At 47.5% G+C, this 25,264-nt stretch overlaps 1 protein-coding gene and 1 pseudogene across 2 annotated transcripts in view; one reads left to right on the plus strand and one right to left on the minus strand.

Moving 5' to 3' along the window:
- ASAP2 (ArfGAP with SH3 domain, ankyrin repeat and PH domain 2) overlaps positions 1 to 23,648 on the minus strand; it is a 168,692-nt gene extending 145,044 nt beyond the window's left edge. The window contains exon 1 of one of the 2 annotated variants that reach the window (XM_045775983.2): positions 23,394 to 23,648. In XM_045775983.2, the coding sequence (XP_045631939.1) occupies positions 23,394 to 23,519 (126 nt within the window). In that variant the 5' untranslated portion in view covers positions 23,520 to 23,648. The remainder of the gene's footprint in view (positions 1 to 23,393) is intronic. The other variant, XM_045775984.2, reaches the window with a different exon arrangement.
- Positions 14,531 to 14,979, plus strand: LOC123778553 (large ribosomal subunit protein eL30 pseudogene; annotated as a pseudogene).
- Positions 23,649 to 25,264: the final 1,616 nt, after the last annotated feature.

The raw sequence follows: 25,264 nt of genomic DNA on the forward strand, positions 1-25,264 counted from the left end.
ATGCAGGCGACCCTCGGAGCCCTGCTGGAACAGAACAGACGGTGGCTGGTCCGCATCTCACCCCTGAACTCCTTCCTCCAGAGCAGCAAGGCAAGCTCAACCCCTTCTTCACAGGTCCCAATTACAGTTCCCAAGGGACTGAGCCATTCAAACATGTCCTTACTTTTTTAGGGGATCTATACTCACTAATTCAGCTTTTCAAACACTACCATCTGAGGATCGGGTCTCTTCCCTTTGACCAAAGAAACAAGATTTCTAGGAACCGGCAATGCCACCATTTCTGGAACACCATGGGCCACTTCCTACGATCTAAGCCGTACCTGCTGGCCAGTTTTACTCATTCAACAAACATGTATTATGCATCAGGCACAATTCTAGGTACTGGGGATGCATCATTAAATGACAGAGTCAAAAATTCCTACCCCCGTGAAGCTTACGATGTAATGGGGGGGGCAGACATTACGACTGTGACGAGTAAAGAACTTACTGGGTTAAAAGGTGGTAAGTGCTGTGGGGGGAAAGGGAGGAGGGTCAGGGAACTGGTGTGAACCATGAGCAGTGCAGGCCTCTTGAGAAGGTGATGTCTGAAAGAGGGGAAAAGGAGTGAGCCACGTGGAGCACCTGGCAGGAAAGAAGACAGCTCTGGACAGAAGGAACAGCCAGAGCAAAGGTTCTGAGGCAGAAGCATGCTGACGCGTGTGCAGAGCAGCCAGGAAGCTGCGTGGCTGGAGCAGAGGAGGTCAGAGGAGACGATGCAGGGTCCCTCATCACAGGGTTTTCCCTCTCAGGAAAACGAGGGTGGTATTGACAGAACACTAGCTGCCCTAACTCCTTCAGCGAGTGTTTCCCAAGTGCAGGCCGTCAGACCTGAGGTCTCCGGACTCTGCAGGTCACGGTCTGACAGAGGCGGGTGTGGTGTGACAGGACACGCGCTGACCGCCAGCCCTGAGAGGGGCGCCCCAGAGGCTGCGCAAAACAGGGAGGAGGACCTAGCCCAGCCTCCAAAGACGCTCTGGCTGAACTTTCTAGGACAGGCACACAAGATGAAGTGGAAGTGGCTCTACCGGCAGAGGAATAACAGTCATAAAAAGACAGGGACGTGGGGTGGGGTGATGCACTGACAGCGGCTGCAGGGGAGAATGGGGATGGGCTGGAGAGGCAAGCAGAGGCGAGAGTCTAGCCATGAGCCAAAACATCAAGGGAGTCACAGTGAGTTTTAAGCTCCAAAGTCTTCGTTTTAGGATGAGCCAAGCGGGAGAGGTCAGAGGACTATTAACCAACTGGAGGCAAGCCATGCGGATTCACAGAGCACTTTCCAAAGGGAGCACCAGTCCAGTTTTGACGGGGCTGGGCACGGCCTGTCTGACTCCCACCTGAAGCAGGGAAAGGCAAGGCTGCTAGGAGATAAACAAAAACCAACCCCTCCCCCTGGCCCACCCCAGTGATGGCCGAGATGTTAAGACGGCAAAATGTTCAAGTGCAGGAAGTCTCCAAAGAGCCCGTGCAGGAGGGGTCAGAGACGACAGATGCCGGGGACACCCAAGGCCAGGCAGGCCTCCTGCTCCAGGGGCGTGTATGAGCAAGGACACAGCCCTCAGACAGGCAGGGGGCGACAAAAGCCGGGTAGGGGTGGGCAGTGATGGCAGGTGTCCTCCATACAAGCCAGGAGGCAGCCAGGTGTCTGAACAGGGGTACCAGGCAGAGCCCGGACCTCCAGACGGAGGCAGTTTTGTCACACAAGTAAAAACCATTTATTGGCATTCACTAAGCACGTGGCAGGCCTAGTTCATGACATAATAAAGCACAGGCTACCACCACCACACTAGACACCCATTAAAACCGGGGCCTGAACCTAGACGTGACTTCATCCAAGTCCCAAAGCACGTCCCTCTGGACTGAGGTCAGAGGAAAGCTGAGTGAGGGAAAGTTAGAGCACAGGACAAGAGGCAGAGCCTGAAAACCCAACCAGGAGTCAAAGTGAGACTGTCAGCGGCTCCCAAAGAACTGCATGGGCAGAACCACGCCGGAACCCCCTTCCAGCAGACAGAAACGGTACCCATCAATTCTGCTGGCAGGAAGAGGAAATCCTCTTGCCCACGATGGTGCAAGACAAAGGAGGAAGGAAGTGGTACAGGGAAAGTGACCGACATATAACCACAGACCAACCCAAGCCTGGGCAGTGATCTCCCCTCTACAAATGGGCAGGTCTTTGTGCTGCCAGGAGGCAAGAAGCTGACCTGTTCCCCTAGCATGTGGGATAAGCCAAGAGCCTCCGTGACACCCTACAACCCCCCGGTCCCACAAAACCCATGGCCGTGCTTGTGGCACCGACAGCCGGGCCCTATGCATGGCCCTCGTTTCCGCCACAGACACTGCTGCCGCCTTGGCTTCTGTTCTCCTAGTGACCCGCTCAGGTCCCATCTGATCTGACTGAGAGGGCTGTTCCAGGGTTCAGAAAATGCAGATGTTTTCCTGACGACCTTCCCTCTGCTTTCCCCAGCCCTGCCTTTGCTCCCCGCCGCGAAGGAAAACAAGTAACATCCTCTTCACCAAGTACTCAGGAGACGCATCCTCCTTACCAAGTTGCTCAGGCGATGCAGGGACTATATTTAGCAACTTGGCTCTCAGCAGAACCCAGGTCCACGCGCAGAGGCTGCCCTCCAGCCCTCCCACCCCTCCTCTTCAGGAGGCCATGTATACCCAGGGAAAGCCGCTTGCCGTCTGATTACAGGACTGCACTCTAGGGAAACAGTCACCGCACAGGTTTTTCTGGCTGGTTCCAGGGACTTCACAGGCCCTGGACTCAGCCCGAGGCGGGCCATAAGACTCCAGCATGGTAAACCTTCACACCAGGGGGAGGGCTGACCCAGGCACACAGCAGCTCATCCACACTGTGTCAGCATCACTGGGCCACCAGGTTCTCCACAAGACCCTGGGCAAGCAAGCCCGTTCACTTCAGCACGTTGTTATGAGTAACTTGATGTTGCCATAGCAACTGCCTCGGTCTCTTGCTGCATTTATCAAACCATATCCTAATTGTTTGTTTACACATCTGTTTACACCCCGAAACTGTCAACTCCTAGAAATCCAGGACGCTCTCTTTATTCACATTAGTAAGCACCCCAGTGCCTGAACAGGATAGGCAGAGCTCCAATGAATGATGTGAAATAAGCAAACACGATAATCTCTTCTTGCAAAATCATGAAACTATTACCAACCAACACCTTTCTTTCCTCTTAGAGCTTGGTGAGGACCTCTCCTCACTCCACACACACATCTCCACCCCAACCCACACGGACGGAAGGCCCCAACACCTCCCCTGCGCAGATGGAGAGGTGAACGCAGTGCGCACAGCCCTCCCCACCAGGCCTGGTACTTCATTCTTTTTTCTTTTAAGATTTCATTTATTTATTTGAGAGAAAGAAAGAGAGAGGGATTGAGAGTGCGTGAGCATGGGTGGGGGAAGTGAGGAGAGAAGAAGAGGAACAAAGCAGACTCCGTGCTGAGCATGGAGCCCGACGTGGGCTCGATCTCATGACCCGGAGATCATGACCTGAGCCGAAATCAAGAGTCAGACACTCAACCAGCTGAGCCACCCAAGCGCCCTGGCCCTGAACTTCCTTAGGTTTCTCCAGGCAACTCATCCTGCCCACCCAGGCTCAGGTACTTTGTCCCTTCCTACCAGGCTCTCTATCTCTCTCTGCAATCAGTTGCTCGTCACTTCCTCCACAATCTCCCTGAGTGGTTTTCTGTGCGCCAAGCCTTGTTCCGGCTGCCTCACACCTGCTTCTGCTTCCAGGTCCAGGAAAGGTTCAGGCTCTGTAAAAAGCAATGCTAACCACACTGGTCCCACCCTAGACAAGAGCCAGGCCTTCCCCACCAGGCTAGCAGCACACCCAGGAGGGCGCTCGCGTCTCTGACCTCCTTTGCAGCTGCCCCAGTGCCCAACTCAATGAGGCCTACAGACAGTATTCAGGTTGGTTATCAACAGATGGGAGACTCCTCCATCAAGGCCCAAGGATGTTCAGAAGGTGAAGACAGCGGAGGTGGGGCTAACACCCCTGTTGTTGCCACCAACTGATGCATTCCCACACCAGGAACAGTCACGGCCCTTCGCAGGGAGCTGGGCAGCATTCACTCCAGAAGATGCCGAAACCTTCCACCTCTGGTGCTGCTGGAAATGTCACAGAAATTCATCAGGAAACAGGACTATCAATACCCTTCAAGAATGTGGCAATAAAACGGAAATTTTAGTTATAGAGCACTATTCAGGAAAAGTACCACTCATAGTGTCTTTGTCAACTGAGCAGCATAAATTTACATATATTAGGTACCAATAGACATAATTTGCATGTGGGTGTGCCAGCTCACATACACATTCTGTTGTCCCTTGGGATTCTGAGAAATTCAATGTTCAAACGGCACCAGTGGTTTTCTGCCTATGAGACAGCCAGCTGGAAAGATGGAAAGAGACCGTTCATTCGTCATTCACAGATGAACTCTGCTCAGGAGGAAGGGCACCATTTACTTTGTCCAGCATAACAAAAATACATCATCGGCCTCAAAATGGGCTCACTTCTCCTGCAGCCACACAATCGCCTTTCCCCAAAGAAAAGAGATCTAAAACATCAAAACAAAGCAACCAGGAGTGAGAAAATCATAAAAACAGGGATTACAGACTCAAAGACTGGGTACCACTTAGCTACCACCTAGAATTCCCTTCTCTTCTCAAGGATAACCAAGTGAGTGGGAGGGATGTAAAAAAGGGAATACGTGACATAACCAGAATATTCACTGTGACACATGACAGAAACATTTTTAACACTAAAGAAAGATATGATTCTCTAAAAAGGATATTTCATTCCAGTGATACATAATTCAAGATTGATGCCTTCTCATGGTTAGATGGCCACAGAGTACCTCCTGTCACAGACATGACAGAAATTATGCCTTACACTAAAACTTGGGAGCTCTTAAAAGCCTTTTATTTAAAGATTCCCCCCCCACTGCATTTAATTTATAATTACACCTACACTCATAATGTTATTTGAGCTTTCCTCTCCAATCTTGCTGCTATTATCTAGTTATTATGAATAAACAGTACCTTTTCCCGGAACAGCTAATACCACTAGTATTAATAGTAATGGCTACTATTAACTCTCTTCTGACGTAATGTGCAAATATTTCGAAATTATCTGTCCTCTCTAGTCATTTCTAAAGACAGCAACATATAACAAACAAGGCACGTACAACACTTTCAATCTCTTTTATTATTTTTTTAATTTAAATTCAATTAGCCAACATATAGTACATCATTAGTTTTTGATACAATGTTCAATGATACATTACAATAGAGACTGGACAACGAGGTTTCTAAGCGTATGGAATCCATGCATATGCACACGTACTCCTCAGTATTATATCCACACATTTTCTTTCTAATTCAATAAAATGATTATTGAGCAGCTCTCAGCTGCTCAGATGGTTCTGGGTAACAGAAAGATCATTCACTGGGCAAGAGCTATAAATCCTTGTTCAAGTCCCATGACTACCCCAGAACTAAATATCTTATTTTACGACTCCTGTCCCGCCCAAACTGTGTTTTGAAAAAAACTAAGTATAAATAAAAATAAGAACCTTTTCTTTTTGTTTTTTTTTTTTAAAAGCTCCGGCTCTCAGGAGTTTGCACTTTGGTTTCAGGAAATAAGAACACAAATGCAGGAAACAGATCCGCAGTGCGAGTGGTGCGCTCACTTCATAAGAGATTAATCCTCCAAAGACATTTAGGGAGGGCCTTGGCACCCAGCACTGAAGGGCACAGGGCACAGAACACCAACATTGTCCTTTTGGCAAGCACGTGCCCTTATGATGAAGGCCTAGAGGGTGCAGTAGAGGTGACATGTCCTAAACTAATGGAGGCTACAGTGATGAATGGAAACTTTCTCGGCGCAGCAGGGATGGAGAAAGACGTAGAAGGTAGATGGGTAGGATTAGAGAACCACAGAGGGGAGGATATTCTCTGCCATCTGACAGTCCCCCAGGGCACAGGACTCTCTCGAGCATACTGCCTTGGTTTGCACACGAAACTCCCCAGCCACCCCTCTGGCTGGGCTCCGCTGACCATCACCCACCCAGATCCAGTCTGCCCTCCACACCTCCGTCAGGCCGGGTAGGAGAAGGGGCTGGCTCCTAGACCAAGGGGTGCTCAGCCTGCAGTCTCTCTATAGACCCCAGGCACTTCTCAACCCCAGGGTAAGAGCTGGCGAGGCGGCATCCGGACAGCGCACACGCAGGTGATGCCAAGCAAGGGAAGAGCCCGGTCTATAGACTGCTGACATGTGAGTGGGTGGGCAACAGACTTCTTTGGGTTTTCTTCCGGGCTGCCTGTGACCTATTCCTTGAGTCCTTCCTCCCACTCAGACACGCCCCCAGGGCTAACAGCCCAGTATAAAGCCAGAGAAGTGATCCAGGATGATCCCTCCTGTGGCAGCCAGGGAGGACCTGGCAGAGGCCAGAGTTCAGAACATCTCTGGCACAGCTTCCTCCACCCATCTCCCTTTTACTCATGCCCCACAACAGGCAGCAGGACAACCAAGAAATGAGGCAAAGGGATTTGGAGGGGGAAAGAAAGCTCAAGAGGGGCGGCAGGCAGACCCGTGAGTCCTGCACGGCCTCAGGGAGGCACCCCTGCTTCCTTCATACATACATTGGTGATTACTAAGCATGTATGAATGTAGGTATACAATAAAATAAGTACTGAATGAATAAATTCATGGTTGATCTTTTATTTTTAAGCAGTCAGTTCCTTAGAGGTAGAGACAAGATTATATCTCTAATATTTTGGGTATAATGTTCACATCTCATATATGGAATTATATCTACATATGTGACCCACTGCCAAGGATCAAATACTCAACCTCTGAGTCCCTGTTACATGCAAGGTACCCAGGGGAAGAAATGCTCTCAAATAAGTACACAAGTATGAAACAAACCCCACCTTCAAGGAGCTCATCTGGGGCCACCTTCTCCCCAAAGCTTTCCCTCCTCCTCTCCCTGGTACAATCCTTATTTCTCCTCCCCTCTAACACATGAGCACCTTCAAGGCATGAACTGTGGAGCCCCAAAGCCTGGTACAGAGCAGGTGATCTATGTATTTAATGAAGGAAAGATGAAGGCCTAAACTACCAATCACAAACCGACCAACTCTAGAAGACGGCCAAAGCCCAAGACAGGTCTGACAAATGGGTAGCCACCCTTTTACTCCCTTGCAGTATGTCTTTCCATTGTATTCCCACTGCCCTATTTCAGACCCCAATGACTACTTCCTTGGGCCGTGGCCAATGCTTCCCTATTGGGCCCCTGCCTTGGGTCCCTCTCACCCTCCCATCCCATGCCAGTCTTCCTGAAGCCCACCCAGGTCTGTTCATTTCACTCCCTTACTCAGAAGCCTTTTCCCTACAACCTTGGATAGAAAAGGCTGCTTCCACAGGTAGTAAGGACCTGGTCACTGCAGCAAGCAGAGATGTTGAAGCAGGCGCTCCTGAGATATGTGGACCACTAGACTAAACAACTTTAAAGCTCACTATATCCAACATTCTGTCCAGGTTGGGACAGACCCTGTACTCATACTCAATGCTCTCATCCAGGCGTGGGAAAACTTTCTCTATAAAGAGCCAGACAGTAAATATTTTAGGCCCTACATGGCACATATACAGTCCCTGTTGCATACTCGTTAGATTTTGGGGTTTTTACAACTCATTTTAACCCATGAACACCATTTTTAGTTCACTTTTTTTTTTTTTTTGCACACAAAAACAAGCTGTGGGCTGTAGTCTGCTGACCTCTGCCTTGACCAAGGAGGAGCAACTCAGTGCCCTAAACCCAAACTGCATTGTTCTAACTTCCACAGCACCTCAAGCTACACCCTCCTCTGTCCTTCTTCTTTGATGAGATTCTTGCTCTGGAAGCACATCAGCACTGAAGAGGGAAGCAGAGGCCACCCCCAGCACACAGGGGGCACCCACATTTGCTGTGGGCCACAGCTGCAGAGCACTTTAGGCTTTGGCACATAAGACATCCCAGGTCTGTCCCAGGGATGGACAGATGGACAGGCAGATGGACTGATCAACCGATGGATCAAAAGGTGGATAGAAGGACAGACGGATGGATGAATGGACAGATGGATAAAAAGGGACCAACAAAGTGAGTGAGAGAGTAATTGGTTTAAGAATTCAGAGAAGAAAGTGGTCCTGATGGACAGGGGATGTGAGGGAAGAGTTTACAGAAGAAAAGACATGATTAATGTATTTTTCAACAAAGAAATTAGATATTAATTGGGATGCTTTATAGAGCAGAGATCTTGATCACTCTTAAAAAGATTTTCCTGTTTCAAAGGATGACATGACTATCTTGATTTTGCAAATAGAAAGAAATTTGTTTCTAAACATGGAAAGCCTTTTGAAGGGAAAAGATATAAAATCACAAAACCGAAACAATCACCTGCACCTTCACATTCAGCACTTCCTGAGACCCACGTGCTGGGCACCATGCTGGCGGCGGCGGAGTCAACGAGAAGTAACACTTACTCTTTATCCCAGGCACCGTCTGGTATGAAGGTCCAACATGAAAACTAGTAACTGCAAGCAAGGGGAACTCCAGATTTGGAAGCTCCCTCAACCCAAAAAGGAAGTGCCAAAATACTCTGAGGTTGGACAGGAAACCACATGGCTAATTCTCCCCCTTCTCACGCTCTTTAACAGCAGACATCTGAGGGCCAAGGGCTGTCCTCACTTACGTCGCGTGTCCCAGAACAGATTCCTACGTCAGGCTAAACATGGCCCAAACTCCATCCTGAAAACTATACCAAAGGCCTCATCTGGGCCAACACCAACGGAAGGAGGTGTTCTACATAAATTAGTTTTCTCAGTAAACTAAAGCTCATCAAAATTACACCACAAAACCCAAAAACTATTTTCCTGCAAACTCTCCTCAGTGGATCGCATGCTTCCCTGCCCACCACAGCAGAGGGCACTGATCTGCACTCTTCTTAAACGTGCTCTGCCATGGCGTCGTGACACCTTCAGGAATTCCTGGACCAGGGATGGCCCCACACTTCTGCAAGAATCTAATTCTCTCTTTTTTCCTCCCTTCCACTGGCCTCAGCTGTTAGCATTGGTCTCTGCTATTTCTATTTTATTACATGGTCTTTTCTAGAACCTTGAGGATGACATGACCCTGACCTACAGAAAAACAAAATGGGGTTCCCTCCCAGCTACTTTACACTTACCTGGGGGTCTTTTTTTTACTTCCCGATTCTAATGCATGCCCTACGGTCACCAGCTTTAATTATTCAACCTAATGGTACATTTTTCTTTGGAAAAAACGATAACAAAATTCTGAAACACTCATTTGCTGACACTAGTACTGCCTAATCCAACCCAAAATCTAACAAAGTGTCAGAACCCTGCAGCAGCTCACCTTGTACTAGGGGTAGAAATAAAGCCCTGAATGTGAGGTATCAGGCTCACTGGCTTCACGCACAGATGCTTGAGGAGATTCAAGGTGGTTCATAAATTAAAAGAGCAAATAAAACAGGAGCCCTTAGGAGATTTCATATTAGCTATGACTAAAGCAATTTTGCCATAAGATCAATCAAGCCTCTTTTACTTTGCTGGAACCATAAAGAAGAAAACTGTGCACTTCAAAAATTAAGTTCCTTCCACATTGCCATAGAAGATAACAAATCATTTTTAAAAGGACAGAACAATAAACCCAGTTCTGGAAAATGGAGGCAGCATGGCAGGAAAGAAGGCCAACTTTAAATGTCATCACCAAAGCAGCAGCTTACCAGTGGGTCTGGAAAGATGTAGGAAGGCAGGCCTCAGCCAGAAATCCCAAATTAAAGCTTTCCTCCTGAGTCCCCTCTGGCTGGAATATCCTCTTTTAAAAAGAAAACACAAAGCCCCTAAGGTCTGGAAATACAAGGAAGGAGTGAAGGTAAGAGAGAAAGCAGGGGAGAAAGAAAGGTAGAGGACAATTTTAAGCTTTGGACACCACCTAAATTGCAGCATAAGCAACTTGGTCCCCAAGGAAAAGACGGACACAAGAGCCTGGAGGAGGGAAGAGAAGGAAGATGAAAACGGTGAAGAGTCATTTTGCCTCCTTCACGACTTTTACTGCAGGCCGTTCCTGCGGGCAAACAATCCAGCAGTGCCGTTTCCAAATCAAAAGCCCGCGACCTGGCAAGCCACGACCAAGATAAAGAAAAGCTACAGGTTCTGACAGCCCAGCAGCTCCAGCAGTAAACACACCTTATTCCTACTTGCCAAAAAAAGAGATTTACAAGGTGGGAGGAAAACCAGGAATCTCAACAATTGCCTTTTGTCAAAAAGTGAGTGGTCTCCGCGGTGAACAAGCCAAGGTGATGCCCATGGAGAGCAGGAACCAGAGAGCCGCATTAACCAGCAGAAGCGACGCGCTGTTCAGAATTTGCCGCTGCGGAAACAGACAAGGCCTGTCTCCTGGGCCACAAACTTCCCAGGTGACAACTGAACATCCAGGCTCAATGAGGCAAATATCTGAAACCCACTTACCAACCCAAGTGACATTTCTAACTTACTTTGCAACCAGAGACCAAGCAGGCCAATCTTCCAATTTCTTTAGTATATTCAGAGCCCAGATGAAAAGGAACAAAACAAATTAAATGTAAGGAATTTTGGCTGTACATACAAACTGTTTTCTTAATTCTAAAGTCAGTCATCCCATAAAGTACTTAAGCCCCTATTCTCTGCAACCCACTGGGCTTCTAAAGATGATTAAGAACTGATCCAGCAACTAGGCAATACAAAGAAATGAAAAACACCCAGATTGTTAAGGAAGAAATAAAACTACCTCTATTTCCAAATGACATTATCTTGAATATAGACAATCCTAAGGTGTGCACACACACATCTATGAGAATAAGCAAATTCATCAAGATCGCAGGATATAAGATCAATATACAAAAGCTAATTATATTTCTATGCATTAGTAATCAATAATCCAGAAAGGAAATTGAGAAAACAATTCCATTTATAATAGCATCAAAAAGAATAAAACACTCAGGAATAAGTCTAACAAAAGAAGTACAGGACCTATACACTGAAAACTGCAAAATGTCATAAAAATAAATTAAAGGCTTAAATAAACGAAGAACATCCCAAGGTAACAGATGAGAAAATGCTAAAAATGGGTTGTTAAGGTGTCTATACTTCCAAAATTGATCTGCAGACTGAATGCAACACCCATCAAAATCCCAGCTGGATTTTGGCCGAAATTGACAAGTTAATCCTAAAATTCACACAATAACACAAGGGACCCTGAATAGTCAAAACAATTTGGGAAAAGACCAAAGTTGAAGGACTCACACTTCCTGATTTCAAAAATTACCATAAGCCTAAAGTAATCAAGACTGTGTAGTATTAGCATAAGGACAAACAGAAAGATCAATAGAATAGAACTCAGCATCCACAAATAAACCCATATATCAAAGAACAAGTGATTTTTAAAAACGGTGTCCAGAGAATTTAATGGAGAAAGAACTCTTTAACAAATGGTGTTGGGACAACTGGATAGTCACATGCAAAAGAATGAAGTTGGATCCCTACCTCACACCACATACAAAAACTAACTCAAAATGGATCAAGGACTTCAATGTAAGGGCAAAAACTGTAAAATTCTCTGAAGAAGATAAATGTATAAATCTTTGTGACCTTAATTTAGGCAATAGTTTCTTAAATATAACACCAAAAGCACAAATGAAAAATAGATATTCTGGACTTCAGCAAAATTAAAAACTTCTGTGCTTCCAAGGATACAACCCAAGTGGGTAAAAAGACAATCCACAAAATCAGACAAAATATGTGCAAATCACGTATTTGTTAAGAGTCTAGTTTCTAGAATATATGAAGTATAAACCAACAGTAAAGACAAATAACCCATTTTAAAAATGGGCAAAGGATCTGAAGTGGTACTTCTCTAAAGAAAATATACAAATGGCCACAGGCACATGAGACAATGCTCAGCACCATAAATTACGCATTAGGAAAATACAAATCAAGCCCATGAGATACCAGTTCACAGCCACTAGGATGGCTATAATCCAAAAAAACAAAACAAAACCAGACAATGGGGGGGCACCTGAGTGGCTCCGTCGATTAAGCAACAGACTTGATATCAGCTCAGGTCATGATTTCAGAGTCTCGAGATCAACCCTAGCATCGGGTTCCAGTCCTGGGTGTAAAGCCTGCTTAAGATTCTCTCTCTTCCTCTCCTCTTTCCCTCTCTTAAAAAAAAAAAAAAAAAAAAAAAAAAGACAATAACAAGCGTTGACAAGAATGTGTAGAAGACACAAAAGGCCATGTATTGGATGAATCCCATTATACGAAATGTCTAGAATAGGGAAACCATAGAGACAGAAAATAAATCAGCGGTTGTCAGGAACTGACAGAAAGGGGAATTGAGAGTACCTGCTAATGGTATGGGGTTTCTTTTTGGTGTGATGAAATGTTCTGGAATTGGACAGTGGAGGCCATACAACCTTGTGAATAAAATAAAAAATCAATGAATTAGTTTAAAAGGGTAATTCTTATGGTATGTGAATTGTATCTCAATTTAGAACAAAAATAACAACAACAAATAAGCATTCCAGGAAGCCACAGAAAGGTCTTAAAACAACAACAACAAAAAACAACTCAAGTAGAAAATATAATTCAGAACCTACACTTTCTTTTCAGGACTACAAATTAGCCATTTTTTGCTCATTTTTATTCCCACCATTTATTCTTGAACCTTTTCAAAACCAATATATGTGTGATGCAAAGATCCATGGGATTTTTAGGCTGGAGAGGGTAGTCAGAGATCAACTAATCCAAACCCCTCATTTTAGAGACCAGACGTTCAGGGCAGTGACTTGCCCAAGGTCATATAGCAAGCAAAATTAGAACTAGAATCACCTCTTCTGACTCCTTGACAAGTGCTCTTTCCACTCTACCATATTAACACAAACAAATACACAGGGCTTCATAATACCGAACGCAGCTTCCAATGAGGAAAATACAGGCTTTCCCAAAACCTAGAGAAAAGCTATGAGAATGAGGATATCAGAATATCAGTATTTACTTCAAGTTCAACAGTCCAAATAATTTAATGATCACAAAACCCTGTGAAATACCATTAACACAACCTGCTTTTCACCAGCGAAGCAAAGCAAGACAGAGATAGAATCAAGAGACCAAGACATGTAGCAAAGACCACAAGAACTGCTCCAAGGAGAGATGGGTGGCAAACGACACTGCCCCACTTGTCCCAAACTTGAACTTGAACTGTACCCAATGACATTCCAGCTCAAGTACCAACTACCCTGTAGATTCCAGTGATCTCCTGGGGAAGAGAATCTTTAAAGGGGAGAATAGAAGAGGTGAAGCTTATTTTCATCTCTAACCTCTTGAAAAGTATGAGTATGAACAGCTAAGAGAAAGAGAGAGTAGAAATGATAAGAAAAGAGTGGCAAGAGGCAGGTGAGTTGTGTTGCATGCAGATGGCTGGAGACACAGAATGTTAAGTGCTAGAGAAGCCCCGCAGTTCATCTCATCCTGCTCTCCATTCTACAAATGAGGCCACTGAGGCTGGACCAGAAAACACCGGCCCAAGGTCCATGAGCTGGTTAGCATCAGAGGAATAAACACAGCACAAGGACTTAAGATTCCCCGTTCCTTTCAGAATCTCCCCCAAAGTCCCCTAACTGGCAACAGGGAACTAACTCCTCAGCCTGAGTCTGCCTGGACATGCCACATCTGTGATTCACCCGCCAGTGGCCTCTCAAAACACAGATTTGCTGACGAAGAGGAAAATCTGGATGGGTCTGATCACTGCCTACGTGGCTCTGGAGTCCTTTACGCACAGCTATGACAGTATTCTCAGTCCCTCAGCTCTGAGGAAGCCAGATCACTCCTTTCAACTCACTTCAAGGCAGTTAAGGTCACTTAATAAACACCTCTTATGCTAAGCACTTCCCCGGGGGCTAGTGTCTGATGGTCCTGTCTGAGCAATCACACATTCTCTAAGTCAGCAACAATGGGGACCAGCCTACAGAAGGTCTACAATGATCAACCTGCACTAAAGAGACCCACAGAGATACCTAAAGAGGAAAAGAGAAGCCAGCAGGAGACATCAGGTGATGCATTTAAGGACCAAAAGGAGTAAGAGCCAGGACAGCAGGGTTAACATCAGTGTGGCTGGGAGATTCAGGCAACCGCTAGTGTGGGATGGGGAAGCCACAGTCAAGTGACTTGTCTGCGTCCCAACTTCCTCAACTGTGAGGCAGAGATAATAGGACCTACCTCAAAGTATCACTGAAAGGATTCAATAATCAATTTAAAGGACAGCACAGTCCTTAAAACACAATTAAGGCTGAACTCAAATGTAAGCCATTGTGCAGTTAGTTTAAAAAAAAAAAAACAACTGTAGCCCTTTCCCTCTCCCGTACATTTTGGCGGCTGCTCTTAGGTTGGGGCCGTCCCGCAACTAGGGCAGGAAGATGGTGGCCGCAAAGAAAACGAAAAAGTCGCTGGAGTCGATCAACTCTAGGCTCCAGCTCGTTATGAAAAGTGGGAAGTACATGCTGGGGTACAAGCAGACTCTGAAAATGATCAGACATGGCAAAGCGAAACTGGTCATGCTCGCCAACAACTGCCCAGCCTTGAGGAAATCTGAAATAGAATACTATGCCGTGTTGGCCAAAACTGGTGTCCATCACTACAGTGGCAATAATATTGACCTGGGCACAGCATGTGGGAGATACTACAGAGCGTGCACACTGGCTCTCACTGATCCAGGTGATTCTGATATCGTCAGAAGCGTGCCAGAACAGACTGGTGAAAAGTAAATCACGCAAAATTTTTCTTTAATAAAACTGGCCACAGCTTGTTTAAAAAAAAAAAAAAAAAAACCTGTAATAAGAATGTGATTTCTTATGGGAAGCTAAGAAAGAGGCCTCCAAATCCTTATCACCTTGCTAGAATCCTTAAAGATAAGGAAAGTCATCATTAGAGGGAGCTGTCTTCATCAGCCACCTGATTTTATTGACAGCATCTGTGTATAAATTCATATTGACAAAGCCATCTTCAGGATCGAGTGGAAAGATGACATCATTAATAATACCGTTAGCAGGGCAGGCCTCCCGCCAGGGTGTGAGCAACGCCCTGGGCCACTCAGCTCTGCGGGGCTGGGCATGTCGGCAGAGCAGTGAAACGAGGGAAGAGAAACCATTTCTACAGCAGCCAGGGCAGAGAGGAAGCAGTAAGGATTTCCCAGAAGCAGCAACTCAAGAAATCCAACAGCAGCTACTCACTAACACCAACAGCAAGAGGCGTCCTGCAGGCCACACAGGCATCAGCACGGAGGGCCTCTTCTGGGCCAGGTTCACGGAGGCAGTTGGCCGCTAAGAGCTGACTCTCATGTCAGAACACTTGAGTGTGAATCCTGCCTCCACCACTTCCTAGCTTTGCGATCTTGGTAAGGTGGCTTAGGTCCTCTGAACTGCGTAGGGTTTTTGTAATGATTAAACAAGGTAATAGTATAGGGAGAGAACTTAAAGCATGTCAAGCACACGGTAAGCACCCCAACAATGCTAGAAAAGCAAGAGGAAAAAAAAAGTGACCAGCAATAACCCTTCAGCCATGCTGTGGCTGTCATCCCAACGCTCATGCAGCAGCATCTCGAATATGTAATCTCACCAAGAACAAGAGTCTGGCAAGTTCCCCTTCAAACTCCAGGCAGAAGGTCCCTGAAAACATACTAGTTCTTCACAAACGAGCTTGTCCTACAGAGAGTCAAGGCTAGTGTGTAACATGCCAGCAAAACAGGAAAGGTAAAAACGGGGGCACTGGCTTGCAGAGAGGCAGCCCAGCTCTGGGGCCGAAGTACAGGACTCGTAGACACACTCACAGTCTTGCTGAACTCCAAGGCATGCCCAAGTGCGTGAACAAACCCCAGGGACCGTATGAGAAACTGCCAAGCCCCAACCCTGAAAATGGGCAGGCGCACCATGGCTGCCAAACCACAGCTGGCAGCTCGACCCAGCACCCCCATTCCTCCAAACACCTTTCTACTCGATCAGCTTAACACTGGCTTCGGGTAGAACACTTCTCAGCTAGACTTGAAGAACCAACTCATGACCATGACAGGGTAAGAACGGTGAAGACTGCTTAAAGGGCATCGTGATAGGATCACTCACTCACTCCGAAAACAATTAACTGAAAGAATCTTACCACCAAGTCTCAAATTCTTTGTCTGAATTCAAGGGGCCCCATAAATCTGGATTGGAAAAAAAGAATGACATCTGTATTTCACTAGTCCCTAACTGAAATTTGGCATTTTCGTTAATTACGAATGTAAGCAACATGCCATGGTAACATTAGCAGCATCTGTGACTCCAATAAAAGATATATTAATATCTTTTTCAAAGTTTCAAAGTTTGAAATATCTCACAATATTGCTTACACTCATCGGTACTTCAAAATTAAAGTACTTATTATTAGACCCACTACCAAATCTTGATATTTAATGACAGATTTTTCAAATATTTTCCTAACTGTATTTCAATATATTTGGTTCCCTTTTAATTCCTCTGTATTGTATTTGATGCATTAAAACATCTTTCTGAAAAAAGGTCCCCACCTTCCTCAGAGTGTCAGAGGGGTCCATGGCACAAAAAAGGCTAAGAGGATAAACTATAACTGCACATAAAAGATGAGAATATAGGGGCTTATGGGGAAGGAGCTAGCCCTGTCCACTTTTACAACCCTGACACCTGGCAGACACAACATACTGGTAGGTGCCCAACATACATTTACGAATCAATAAACTCAACAAAACCAAATACAAATAAAAATCCAGCTGGCATACTCCAGCTCTCGTTAATGGCCCGTTTATTCCAAAACATTACGCACGTGATAAAACGATAATGGTACAAAACTACCTGGAAGGGTCCTGGCAACGGCTTTAAGGACATACGACACATACAAGTGTAAGCAAAGGAGGCAGGTTTCTATTACAGGACAGTGACCAGGTGAACTCAGCACCTCTTTTTAGTGGGGGAAGAGGAAGGAGCGTTTGGGGAGCTGGATCAGGGACAGGATCTCAGGCATCTGACACAGCCAAGACAGTGTCACTGGTTATCCTCAGCCTGGAAACCACAGAGGAGAGAAGCGAACATGTCCCTCCAGCCTAGGTCTATTTTGCCCTGCTTTCATATTCCCTGATCCCAGTCTGCTGTGAAACAAAATAAATACTCAGGATTGGTCCTAACAGAAGTTCTAGAACTAGTGAGGCTGAACAGGACACAGCTGGCCTTGATGCTGACATGAAGCAGCAGCAGCAGAGACCTTCAGCTTCACTACAGAGACAGGGGAGGTCCACTCTCCAGGCCGCGTAGGTGAACCGGGCTTGACTGCTGTGCTCACCTCTCCCCAGCACACCAAAACTATCTCCACCAGACCTCTCCTCTCCCCCACCACTACCACCGAGGCCAAGACCCTCTGGCCTGGATGACTGCACCAGACTCCCAGCCCCACCAGTCTCCCCCTCTCCTCTCTGGTCCATTCTCCCTAGAACAATCACCGTGACATTTGTAAAATGTCAAATGTCAATCAGATCAACTTGCACATAACTTGCTCAGACCCTCTGATAGCTTCCCATCCCAGAAGAACAAGGTCCAATTCCCTCCCAAGACCTTCAAGGCCTTTGTGACCTAGCCCTGCCCACCCTCGTTCTTCCCTCCTCGCCCACCGCCTTCTTCCTGTCCTTAAATGCCCCCAGCCTGTTCACATCTTCCGGCCTCCTCACATGCTGTTCTTTCTTCCATCCCAACTCTTCCCTGGCTGGCTTCCTCACTGCATTCCAGGCTCTGCTCTAATGGCACCTCTTCAGAAAGACCTTCCCTGATTTGTCTTCCAATCTCCAAAGTCCCTTTCTAGTCCGGAATTCCACTCAACTTTTCTTATCACTTATCACTGATAGTGTAACCGATGTTACACTACATGATTATCTGTTTACTGCAGGGATTACCAACCCCATTTGTGGAGAAGCTTTAAAAAATGCCAATGCTCCAGGCCCCACCCAAACCAGTAAGTCAGACTTCAGGGAATAGACCAGGCATCTGCGTTCTACAAAATCCGCCCCCCCCCCCCGCCCCTAAGTGATTCTACTGTGCAGCCAGGATTCACACTCTTGGAAGAACAGTGCTTCTCAAACTTTAATATGCACATAATGCACCTGGGGATGTTATTAAAACATGGTCAGTTTCAGGAGGCCTAAGGTGGGATCTGAGATTCTGCGGTGCTGACAAGCTGCCAGGTGATGCCAGTGCTGCTGGCCAGTAGGCCCTGCTTTGAGTTGCAAGGGTCTGAAACAGCATTGTCCGACAGAACTCTCTGCAAGGATGAAAATGTTCTAAATCTACACTGTCCGATACACACCGATACCACTGAGCACTTGAATTTTGGTTAGTACAGTGGAGAAACCGAATTTTTAATCCTAGGCTACCATGTTAGATAGTACAGGCTTACGACATATATGCTCCATGAAGAAAGGCAGCAATGTCTAGAAATGTGGGGCATAAGAGAAGAATTAAGGATCCCTCCAAAGTCTTGGCCTGAGCAGCCCTCTGTAAATTGCACACTATGAAAATCCTATCAGAGGCCTAGTTGGCCACCACCTCAGGAGTGGATCAATATTCGCCTATGGCAAGGAGGCAGACACAGAAGACCATTTTGAGACTTTAGTGACTAAAGCATGTGGTAACCCACAGATGACCACCTTGAACTCGAGACTCAATCACTCATCACTACACAAGGCCCTCCTAACGACAGTCCCAGGCACACTTGACCAATGCCATCCCTGGGCATCCACGGTTCTGGACAATCTTATAGCCAAAGCCCTCACATTGACTTGGATTTGTTTGTAAGATGTGTGCCTCTCCCTCTTAAGTTGTAGGTTCTTTCAAAGACAGAACTTACTTCACTTGGTATTCTATTCCCATCACCTAGCACACAACAGGACTCAATAAAAATTGCATGACAGAGCCTGGGACCTACCAGGAGTACCATTAGTATTTTTAATCACAAGTAAGAGGGAAACTGAACTGTGGGAAGGCAGGGGGAATTACATAACAAGAAGATCATTTCCTCCTTAAATGACTCAAAAATTTCCAAACACATAAGTTCAGACTTCAGAACACAGTATAAATAAGGTGGCCCTGTTTGACCACAGAACCTCATTTCCAAAAACACAAACGCATGGACAAAAAGATGATGTCCTCCTGACAAAAGATCCAATATCTGTTAGTCTGGGATTTGGAAAAGCCCTCTTCACAAAGAGCTAAGATTCAGAATCACATTCTTGCCTAAAAAGCACATGGGCCAGGTTCCCACTCTAACTGCTGGGAGGGGCATCTGGCCCCAAGGACAGCAAGGCCCCTGGGAATCTGTGCAGCCCAGATGCTCATTTTACCCCTGCAGTCAGAACCCTGTGCTTGTGACAGCAATGAGATTTCCAAGGTAACCAAGGACAACAGAGTAGAGAATTATGGCCCCGGAAGGAAGCAGATTAAATTTTAATACTTACAAGTCAACATCAAATTTATTTTTAAAACTACGTATCTAACAAAGCCAAATAAGCACGATAGAATGGATGGTGCTCTACAGGAGGGTTTTATAAACATGAATATTCCAAGTATGTATACACATTTTTCCTATTTTTGAGAATATTTCGAAGTGCCTAGAGACTCAAAGAAACTGAGACAGAAGTAACTCCCCCCCCCAAAAAAGGGGGAAAAGCTCACTTTTCAGAGTTATGCCACAACTACTTATTTTTTTCCATTATTTCCAAAAACACAGGGCAGATTCCATCTAGTGGTAGCAGCAGACTGCTAAAAACGTGCACAATAATTACTTTACCCAGAGAAAGTGATCACCAGGCAAATATTTTAAAACATAGCTATGTGCTGACCTGCTGCCAAGACAACAAACTGGTTTAAAAAAATAATAATAGGCATGAGTTAACAGATACATAGTTTTTTATTCACTTAACTCATTCAACCATTCATCCATTTCCCCTACTCTTCCTACCCAACCACCACGTAAAACCCATCTTGGTGCCAAAGCCCTCACCAGTTTCCATGGATTAACTATAATATAATTTGTTAAGCAGTTAGCATTTACTAAACCAGCTGTCTGTTAGGTATATCTCAGTAAACCCTCCCCACAACCCCCTGAAGTAGAGAAGCATTGTTATCCAGAATTTAGTGCTGAGGAAAGTTAAGAAAACGTTAAGTATCTCACCCAAGTTCAGACAACTGGCAAGTACTAGAGTCTGAACTTGAACCCAGGTCTATCTGACAAGTGAAGAATTCAGAGAAATCAGTTTTGGTTTTTTGGTTTGGCTTTTTTTTTTTTTTTTTTTTTTTTTTTGGAGAATTCAGCATTATTAAAAGTAACAAAAACCAGGGGCACCTGGCTGGCTCAGTCAGTGGAGTGCCCAACTCTTGCTCTCGGGGTTGTAAATTCAAACCCCATGTTGGATTTAGAGGTTACTTAAAAATAATCTTGAAAAAAGAAAGTAACGGGAAACAGCAACACTTCTGAAAACAGCACGGAACCAAGTTCAATTCCAGCTCTTCAATTTACTAGGCTCTATAACCTTGAGCAAAGTATCCTGAGTCTCAATTTCCTCATGTATAAAACCGGGATGAGAAATAGCTGTAACAGATGTGATACTCATAGTACAGGACAGGGACCCAGTAACTACTAACAGTCCAGCTACAGGCACGCGTATCAAAAAAGTACGTTGCAGTTGTACAATAATTTTTATCAGACATAACCTATATTGGAAATAATAGGTTCACAAAGGTTTATCAGTTTAAAATTAGTTTGCTAGTTTCATGACTCATTTATTTAAACACAGGGCCAAGAGCCTGCAAATTTTAAATTTACTGTTAAACGAGTAACCAGTCACAATATACCCACTCTCTGTCTCACTTCAGTATGAAAAGTAAATGCTTGTTGAAAACCAAAATATGAGGGCATCACATCTTAATTAAAGTGTATATAGAACAAGTTTTGGTAATGGGAATGAACATTAAACACCCGAGAACAGAGCATTATTTAAAAGAATCCACAGTGATTCCTCAGAGAGTAAACACCTTGCAAATGTAGTTATCTCATAAATCCAAACTCACAAATTTCATCATCATAGTATGAATAGTGGCTTTGCCTAAAGTGAAGACAGACCTGTAAGGATTTCAATTTTTTCATTTTTGAGAGTTTAACCAGTTCGTGGGCTTCGATGGCAACATGGAGCAAGCCTGCAATTTAATAAAATGACCAAATCCAATCTCTTTTTAATCTGCTCAGTATCTGAGCTCTCGGGTCATCTCTTGCACAGTATACCAAAAAAAAAAAAAAAAAAAAAAAAGCTTTGGAATTATACACAGCAAACTAAAATTAAGCAGAGGAAGGGTATGCCAATTTTAATAGCAATTCCTATTTGCCTAGCTTCCCAGTATCTGCCAGTGTTAATATTTAAGGGACAAACTGCAGTGGGGAAAAGAAACAGAACTTCACACACAATCAAGCCTTCTTTAAAGCATGGTGTACAAAGCTCCTTCCCTAAAGAAATATTCAGCTACTTTTCTGGTTGCAATCCTTCCATAGACATTATTAACAGTGTATTCTCAAAACATAGTGAAAATGTTCCCCTTGCTTTTCAACCAGTAGTTCTGGAAAAACTTCTTTGGGTCATCCCCATCTGCCTCCTTTGAAGCCATCTTTTTTAAGCCTTGCTGACACAAGTAGAATTAAGTGATGTGGGATTACAGAACTCATTACAAAAGGTTTACATGTAGCTCTCCTCCACCAAAAAAAGGAGAGAAGGAAGGAGGGAGGGCCAGAAGATACCCTCGCTATATAAAACATTCAGAATGCTGAATCTATTACTTATGATTTAGCCTATTATCGATTGTTTATGTCTACAAAGAAAAAAATTCCCATTAAGGGAAACCTTCTGGATTTTTCCCCCAAATAATTCCTAACAGCAGATGCTTTGGTCAAGTGGGCAAAAAAAATTAATGGCATCACTTAATTAAAAACTCTGTGGTGACCTCCCCTCACTCACTCTAGCCCACTCATCACTTCTAAAATCCCTACAACACCCCATTTTAAGGCTGTAACTTGACATTCTGGCCAAGAGAAATTTAATCATCTTCTCTATACTGGCACACGTGTAGCTTGTAAACCAGTTACCTATTATGAGCCAAGCAGAGTGCGAAGCACTTTACACACCGCGTCTCTAACCCTCATAATAACCCCGGAAAGGATGTATTACTAGTCCCGTTTGCTAGGTAAGGAAATGAGGGCAGAGAGGTGAGGAGCTGCCCCACACAACACAGCCAGAGGGGGCCCTGGACTCACAAACTCGGCCCTTCACCACAGGCTGCTTTGTCAACCTAAGCGTGTTCATTCCAAAGTGTTCTCTCCGCAGGATGTGGAGGGCTTACCAGTTAGCACTAGGCATGATGACTTTGCACCTTGAAAGCACTTGACTAAAATCAGGCCTTTTCTAGGTTGATGGGGAGGGAGGCGATCAGGGGTTCAAGAAGGTGAGACACACGCAACTAGGGGCGGCTATTAAAGGTCTTCGGACCAGAAGCCCCGGCCCCGCACCCAGCTCCCTGCACTCGGCTCCCGGGCGCGGCGAGGAATGCAGTCAGGCCTTCCCCGCTAAGGTGTGCACACCTTTCCTGGACAGCGGGGGCCCTCCGACCCACCCGAAAGTCGGGCAGAGGGGGCGAGGGCTGCAGCGGGGCTCGGAGCACACGGCTGCGCCGCGGGGCACGCTGCGGGCAGGGGCTCTTCCAGAACAAGTGGGAGGTGGGCGCCCGGGGATGGCTGGAGAGCCCACGACCCGCGCCGCGCCGGCCGCGGGGGTCCCCGCTTACCGCCCACCCCGCCTTCCCGGCCAAAGTTGGCCGCGCTGCGGGGAGCCGCCCGGCCCGGGGCCCCGCGAGGGAAAAGAGGGTGGGGGGTGTCTTAAAAAGGCCCAAGGTAGCCATCAGCCATCTCCTCGGAGCCACCTACACGGAACAAAGGGCTTCTGTGTCGGGCAGGGGTGGCGCGGCCGCGTCGGATTTTGAGGAAAAGAAACTTTTCCCGGGCTGCGGGCGCCGGGGGCAGGCGTGGGGGCGGGCCGGCGGGGCGGGCGGCAGGCAGGGCGCGGGGCCGCGGGGCCACCTGAGGCCGGGGCCGCCGGCCCGCCCGCCCGCCCCCGCCGCCCGGCGACGCCCGCCCGGCGCCGCTCACCTCCTCGATGGCCGCCACCGTGTTCCGGCACTGCGCCGTGCGCGTGGTGAAGCTCGAGGCCGTGGGCGCCTTGTAGTCCTCATGGGTCTCGGCCACGAATTCCGACACGGAGATCTGGTCCGGCATCGCCTCGGCGCGCGGGCGGCTGGCCGCGGGGGAGCCGCCGCCTCAGCCGCCGCGCGGGCTCCGACCGGCCGCTCGGACGCCGCCGCCTCCGCGGCGCCCGCAGCTCGCCCGGCCCGCGGACAAAGAGAAGCTCCGGGGCGCGGGCCGCCGCCGCAAGAGCCGCAGGAGCCGCCGCAGGGCGCGGGTCGGCCGCCCGCGGGGCCCGGCGGCAGGAGCAGGGGCCGCGCGCGCAGCCCCGCGCAGCTCGGGCCCGGCCGGTCCGCCCGCCGCGCCGAGGGCTCCGCCGCCTGCCCTCCTGAGCGAGCCCCGAGGCGGACGCGCAGAGCCGGCGGGAACTGCCGGCCACCCAGCCGCGGGCCCCGAGCGACTCCCGCGGAGAGGGGCGGGTCCGGACCGGGGGCGGCGGCCGGCCGAGCGCGGGGCGGGGCGGCGCGGAGGGCCGGGCCGCCAATCCGCGCGCTCGCCGTCGCCGCCGCCGCCGCCGCCGCCGGGAAGCCGAGCCTGCAGGAAGGAAGGCGGCGCGCGCCCCGGTCCGCAGAGCCGCTCGCCCGCCGCCGCGCGCCGCATTGTCTCGGCGTTCGGGCCCCGCGCCGCGCGCCGTGGTTCGAGGGCTCGCCCCCCGGGCCTGGCGGGCAGGCGGAGCCGCGTCGCACCCTTCCGGGCCGAGCCGCAGGCCACCCCTCTGGACCCTACCCCACCCCAGGCTTGGAAGCTTCCTGGGGGTCGCCCCCAGACCGCCGGGATGCCCGTCCGGGCGAGGGAGAAAGTATGAGGAGCTCGCCCCCTGCCGGACGGTGCGCCCCGCCCTGGGCCCGCACTCCGCGCCGCAAATGCTTCCCGCGCCCCGCGGGGCGCACCCCCTCGCCAGTTTGGGGTTCGATAACAGTTACAAGAAATGAGTATATGGCGAGTGCTCCCGTGCTCTACGTAAAGTCACCTCATCCTCCCAGCCTCATGAGGCACGTAAAGAGAGGGTTATTTGCTTTATGTAGAAAACAGTTTGCCCAAGAGCGCACGGTGAAGGCCCCCGGGGGCGGCAGGGCCTCAAACTTTGGTCCCGGTGCCTCGCAGGTCAGAGCGCTGCAGAGCTCACACGCCCTTAGTGAATGTCCCAGTCGTGTTCCCTACGCTTACAGAAGCATAGATCGTTCTGGGTTAGTTGGACATAGTTTGAGGGTACTAGAGGAGGACCCATCCCGGGCAAATAACTGGATGCCCCGAGGTGGAATTTCTGCAGGAAGGAAAGGGAACCCGGGGAGGGCATGGGAACCCGGAGAAAGCTCTCCTTCATATGGTTTCAGAGAGAACATGCAACAATGGCAGGCAAATCTCGGACACAACTGGTACAGTACAGAGTTTGAACTAGTAAACAGATTTTCACCTAACAGCTCTTAAGGAAACTTTTAATAGTTTTAAAAATCCAGAAGCTCTGAAGACACTGGTCAAATCGAATCACACCCTGTAACTCTCCACCAGGCATGTGGCATGGTTTCTGTAGCTGCCTGCCATAAAACCGAGAGAAACTTGACAAAAACCTTTTGTGCATCTGAAAAGGAGGAAGTGTGAGAGACACTGGAAATTCAATATGTCAGACAAAGCAGTCTCCTGACAAAGCTGCAGGACAGTGGACCAAACAATCTTTTTTAAGCTCCCATGTAAGAATTTGCTATACGACATGGCAGCTTGGGTCAGACGTTATGTATGGCCTTTGGTATTTTAGTAGCATTGCCTGTGAAAGTTAGCTG

Source organism: Ursus americanus, chromosome 7 (assembly GCF_024610735.1).
Source record: "Ursus americanus isolate L20-20 chromosome 7, mUrsAme1.1.p, whole genome shotgun sequence".
NCBI lineage: Eukaryota > Metazoa > Chordata > Mammalia > Carnivora > Ursidae > Ursus > Ursus americanus.